The sequence below is a fragment of the Bison bison genome, unplaced genomic scaffold (genome assembly GCF_000754665.1).
Source record: "Bison bison bison isolate TAMUID 2011002044 unplaced genomic scaffold, Bison_UMD1.0 scf7180017864035, whole genome shotgun sequence".
Classification (NCBI taxonomy): Eukaryota; Metazoa; Chordata; class Mammalia; order Artiodactyla; family Bovidae; genus Bison; species Bison bison.
This window is the reverse complement of record NW_011494607.1, coordinates 1,609,462-1,615,810: the sequence shown is the minus strand read 5'-3', so window position 1 is coordinate 1,615,810 and position 6,349 is coordinate 1,609,462. Positions and strand designations below refer to the sequence as shown.

The window sequence follows — 6,349 nt, the reverse complement described above, 5'->3', positions numbered from 1 at the left end:
ATGGGTGTACATGTGTTCCCCATCCTGAGCCCCCCTCCCACCTCCCTCCCTATCCCATCCCTCAGGGTCATCCCAGTGCACTAGCCCTGAGCACCCTGTCTCAAGCATCGAACCTGGACTGGTGATATATTTAACATATTATAATATACATGTTTCAATGCTAGTCTCTCAAATCATCCCACCCTTGCCTTCTCCCACAGAGTCCAAAAGTCTGTTCTTTACATCTCTGTCTCTTTTGCTATCTCGCATATAGGGTCATCGTTGCCATCTTTCTGAATTCCATATATATGTGTTAATATACTGTATTGGTGGAGAAGGCAATGGCATCCCACTCCAGTACTCTTGCCTGGAAAATCCCATGAATGGAGGAGCCTGGGTCGCTGCAGTCCATGGAGTTGCGAAGTCGGACACGACTAAGCAACTTCACTTTCACTTTTCACTTTGATGCACTGGAGAAGGAAATGGCAACCCACTCCAGTGTTCGTGCCTGTAGAATCCCAGGGACAGGGGAGCTTAGTGGGCTGCCATCTCTGGGGTCACACAGAGTCGGACACAACTGAAGCAACTTAGCAGCAGCAGCATACTGTATTAGTGTTTTACTTTCTGATTTGCTTCACTCTGTATAATAGGCTCCAGTTTCATCCACCTCATTAGAACTGATTCAAATGCATTCTTTTAATAACTGAGTAATATTCCATTGTGTATATGTACCACAGCTTTCTTATCCATTTGTCTGCCGATGGACATCTAGGTTCCTTCCATGTCCTGGCTATTGTAAACAGTGCTGGCAGGCAGATTCTTTACCACCAAGCCACCAGGAAGCCCCAACCCTAGCCTTAGCTCTGCATAAATGATAAAGCAAGATTGAAGTACTTCTAAAAATTATCACGATCAACTAAACTTAGGAAAACAGTATTATAAAAGATTCCAAACTATCTTTCCACGTGTACACCACTTCATAGTATGTACTTTTTAATATTAATCTCTTTTCTGGTTCTTTCTTCTTTCCAACACTACTTTTTTCTTTTCCTCATTATCATGTCATCTGTATTAGATTTAGTTTACCTTCCTGTCTTTTATATAGCTTTACTATCAACCTTAATTTTTTTCTGGAATGTGTTAGGAGTTTACTCGAATAACAAGTAATAGTTTCTACCATGATCACTAGTATTTAGCATCTTGTCCACAGCTTAGAAGTCAAGCCTCCTTTTCTTTGAAAATGGCACATAGTGGGAACCATCTGAAAAGACTTGGCTTAGATGGGACTGCAAAGTCCCCTGTTATCAATTATCTTCAGTATCTTTTCTTTATTGCTGCAGCAGCCTAGCAGCCCCTGATTCCACTTGACTATTCTGCACCGACTCTTCAATAGGCACTAACCCATAAGAGAGAGAAACGCAAGTCACAGCTCTTCTCTCTTATATTGATTGGCCAGATATTTAGTTTAGGTTTTTCCATAAAATGTTACAAAAAACGTGAGCAAACTTACTGATCAACCCAATAAAATCTGATAATAATCATCGAATATTAGTACATTTTTCAATTCAGTTCAGTCGCTCAGTCATGTCTGACTCTTTGCAACCCCATGGACTGCAGCATACCTGGCTTCCCTGTCCATCACCAACTCCTGGAGCTTGCTCAAACTCATGTCCATCTATTTGGTGATGCCATCCAACCATCTCATCATCTGTTGTCCCCTTCTCCTCCTTCCTTCAATCTTTCCCAGGACCAGGGTCTTTTCAAATGAGTCAGTTCTTCACATCAGATGGCCAAAGTGTTGGAGTTTCAGCTTCAGCATCAGTCCTTACAATGAATATTCAGGACTGATTTCCTTTAGGATGGACTGGTTAGATCTCCCTTCAGTCCAAGTGACTCTGAAGAGTCTTCCCCAACACCACAGTTCAAAAGCATCAATTCTTCTGTGCTCAGCTTTCTTTATAGTCCAACTCTCACATCCCTACATGACTACTGGAAAAACCATAGCTTTGACTAGATGAACCTTTGTTGGCAAAGTAATGTCTCTGCTTCTTAATATGCTGTGTAGGTTAGTCATAGCTTTTCTTCCAAGGAGCAAGCATCTTTTAATTTCATCACTGCAGTCACCATCTGGAATTCTAAAAGTAATGAGTTTGTTTTTAACAAGAAAATGCCAGACTTCCATGGTGGTCCAGTGGTTGAGAATCTGCCTGCCAATGCAGGGGACACAGGTTCCATCCCTGGTCCAGGAAGGTCCCACACGCTTCAGAGCATAAGCCCATGGGCCACAACTACTGAACCTGTGCCCTAGAGCACATGCCCCACAATAAGAGAAGCCACTACAATGAGAAGCCCACACACAGCAACTCGAGAGTAGCCTCAGCTCACTGCAACTAGAGAAAGCGTGCACGCAGCAACAAAGTGCCAGAGCAGCCAAAAATAAATAAATAAATAATTTTTTAAACATAAATAAAAATAAAATGGTAAATATATTATAGGTAAGGTAAGGTGAAGTCGCTCAGCCGTGTCCAACTCTTTGCAACCCCACGGACTGTAGCCTACCAGGCTCTTCCATCCATGTGATTTTCCAGGCAAGAGTACTGGAGTGGGTTGCCATTTCCTTCTCCAGAGGATCTTCCCAACCCAGGGATCCAACCCAGGTCTCCCACATTGTAGGCAGACGCTTTACCATCTGAGCCACCAGGGAAGTCTATAAATATATCCTACTTACAAATTTTTAATTATCCTGATATTACCAAACTATTCATTTTAGCTGCTTCCTCCAGTTAAAATTATTTTAAAGCATTGTGATGGGAGACGAAGGGATTTGGGAAAAGAGAGAAAATCACCACCGAGCTATGAGGTTTAAAGACTGGAACAGGACTTATGGGGTCTTCACTGTGCCTAGTTACAGTCTCTGACTCGCAAGTAGCCATAGACACCCACCCCGAGAAGCTTGGGAATAGGAAAAAGGAAAGTATATACAGAATTTAATATCTAAGAATCCATATTGACCTCTTTTTGCTCAGAGTTTTAATCTTCCAAAGCCTGACTCTCATCCACATGCAAAAGATATATACATGAGAATGGAAAACTGTCCAGAAAATGAATAGCCTGTATACGAGGAAATGATGATTCTGTAAAGGTACTTTTCAGTAACCAGGAATTATTTGCAACTAAAATATGAAGCAGAAATTGAAATATTTGATAAATATTAAAAAGTCTGCACAGTAGTTTTATTTGAACTATCCAAGACTCTATGATTTGAAAATTGGAATCAAAAACAGATTATACATTTTACAACATTTATGTCACTTAACTTGGCCTGGAACACTGCAGGGGAAAATATCCTGCATTAAAAGATTCCTTGTTTTCACTCCAGCAAAATCCAGGACTTTTCAAATGAACATTTTAAGCACTATAAATGCCCAACTACAGGGGGTTGCTTAAATAAATCCTTGCACATTCCTACAATGGAATGACCTGCTACTAAAAGTGAGATTGAAATCTAAATTTACTGACAGAGATACCCCCACATATTAAGTGAGAAAAAGAAGTTAGAAATGAACGTACCTGTCATGATTCAGTATGAATACAGAGAGGAGGAGAGAGGAAAGGAGCAAGATTGTAAAAGATAAAACAAGTGAATGACTGCATGGCTGCAGGAATCCATGAATGAATGGATTATATGGATAGAAAGTTCTATGCTTCTACACAGCTTTGGGATGGGATTGATTTTTACACTCTTACTTTTTGTACTTTGTTACTGTCTACAATGTTACTGTTTCAATTTTATCATCAAAGACTGATACTGTTTTCATTTTAAGAAAATTAAACTAGGAAATATTTGATTTATTTTTAAAATTTAAATTGTATCTGATTTTTTAAACATTCCTCCAGAGTGTCTTTATACATTTAGTAACAATGAACATCTTTACCCTCAACTCATCACTGAAAAAGAATGCAGACAGAGACCATGGTCAGACTTAGCTATAAAACATAAGCAATTAGTTGGTAAAAGGATTCAAGGGATCAATGAGAGTGTTTTCAAGGAAGATTTAGCAAGATAGATTTAAATCAGAAGAAAATGTTACCTATTAGTGATAAGCAGTAATGGTCTTTTATATTTCAAATCAAAAGTTCTAGAATAAAAGAAGAACCCCAAAGTTTTATTTTAACTTAAATATTACAGTTTGGGATAATATTTCTTCAGTTGCTGTTAAGCATAACTGAGTTTTCATGCATTCTGAGTTGTCATGCATGACAATATATTTCATAGTAACTTTGAATGCATTGAGAAGGGTGAGTGAGATGGAGAAACTAAGGGTTCATTCATTTCTAATGCTTTCTTCCCTTCTTTCCTTTTACCTGAAGAACGTTTACACAGTTAGCTTCCCCAAGCCTGGTTTTGTAGAGCTGTCTCCTGTGCCTATTGATGTTGGAACAGAAATCAATCTGTCCTTCAGCACCAAGAATGAGTCTGGGATCATTCTCTTGGGAAGTGGAGGGACACCCATTCCACCCAGGAGAAAACGACGGCAAACTGGACAGGTAATTACAACACCTAATTAATACAACAAAAATAAAATAATAATTAAAAGTACAACACCTAATTAATAATGCATTTTCCCTAATATTTATGTAAAACAATTATTTTACAAAGAGACTCAGGAGAGGCATTTAGGATTTATAAATTGTCTTTGTATTTTTAAAATTTGTATCATTTATTTCTATTATCATCTTTTTAGGACAATTATCTCCCCAAGGATTTTTCTGTTGGTCAATTCTAGGTGTGGGTGCACTTGTATTTACATCCATGTATCATATGAGTTTGAACATATAAAGAGAGAACGCTTAAAATATATTCAAATTGTATTAATATTCTCTTCTAAGTCCAGTTTCCTGCCAACTCTGTAGATATCCAGATGGGGGACCCTTAAATTTAAATTCCCTTTGGATCGGTTTCACCAGCTAACATGATGCAGTCTGTTGGCGCCTAACTGCTCTGCCTTCTCTGGACACCAAGAAAGCAAAGAATGGACTGGATAGAAGACAAAGAAAACACAACCAACGCAGTGTCACGATAGTGACATCAAAATAAAGCCTACACAGAGTCTGCTTTGTGAACTTCTGTTTTCCTACCATCTAGCCATTCAATTTGGAGAAGGCAATGGCACCGCACTCCAGTACTCTTGCCTGGAAAATCCCATGGACGGAGGAGCCTGGAAGGCTGCAGTTCACGGGCTCGCTGAGGGTCGGACACGACTGAGCAACTTCACTTTCACTTTTCACTTTCATGCATTAGAGAAGGAAATGGCAACCCACTCCAGTGTTCTTGCCTGGAGAATCCCAGGGACGGAGGAGCCTGGTGGACTGCCATCTATGGGGTCGCACAGAGTCGGACACGACTGAAGTGACTTAGCAGCAGCAGCAGCAGCAGCACCCGTTCAATTCTGTTAAAAGCTAGCTCTTAGTTGTCCACATCTAGGCACCATAAGTCTTTACTGCATGGATATTCCTCCAATACTTTCAACCATACTTTTAAAGATAACACATTTTTTCCTTTTAATCTAGTTTTTCTCAGTGAAAGGATTCTTAGGAATTACCTAATCTGCCATGGCCAAAGCTTAGAGTACTTTGTAAACATATCCTTTATAAATATGCATGCATGCCTGTAAATCAGGCTGTATTGTTTGTGATTATAGGATTATTAAAATCACTTTTATCATTTAAAGTTTAATAATTTAAACCACTATTTAATAATAGTATGTAATAATAAGAAAGCCTTCTTCAGCAATCAATGCAAAGAAATAGAGGAAAACAACAGAATGGGAAAGACTGGAGATCTCTTCAAGAAAATCAGAGATACCAAAGGAACATTTCATGCAAAGATGGGCTCGATAAAGGACAGAAATGGTATAGACCTAACAGAAGCAGAAGATATTAAGAACAGATGGCAAGAATACACAGAAGAACTGTACAAAAAAAGATCTTCACGACGCAGATAATCATGATGGTGTGATCACTGACCTAGAGCCAGACATCCTGGAATGTGAAGTCAACTGGGCCTTAGAAAGCATCACTACGAACAAAGCTAGTGGAAGTGATAGAATTCCAGTTGAGCTATTCCAAATCCTGTAAGATGATGCTGTGAAAGTGCTGCACTCAATATGCCAGCAAATTTGGAAAACTCAGCAGTGGCCACAGGACTGGAAAAGGTCAGTTTTCATTCCAGTCCCAAAGAAAATTGAAGTGAAGTCGCTCAGTCGTGTCCGACTCTTAGAGACCCCATGAACTGCAGCCCACCAGGCTCCTCCATCCATGGGATTCTCCAGGTGAGAGTACTGGAGTGGGGTGCCATTGCCTTCTCAAG

General features: G+C 39.6%; 1 protein-coding gene across 3 annotated transcripts in view; it reads left to right on the top strand.

Annotated features, from left to right (window-relative positions):
- LAMA2 (laminin, alpha 2) overlaps positions 1 to 6,349 on the top strand; it is a 705,371-nt gene that overhangs the window by 663,180 nt on the left and 35,842 nt on the right. For all 3 annotated transcript variants that reach the window (XM_010834646.1, XM_010834645.1, XM_010834644.1), the window contains one exon: positions 4,351 to 4,527. In XM_010834646.1, the coding sequence (XP_010832948.1) occupies positions 4,351 to 4,527 (177 nt within the window). The remainder of the gene's footprint in view (positions 1 to 4,350; positions 4,528 to 6,349) is intronic.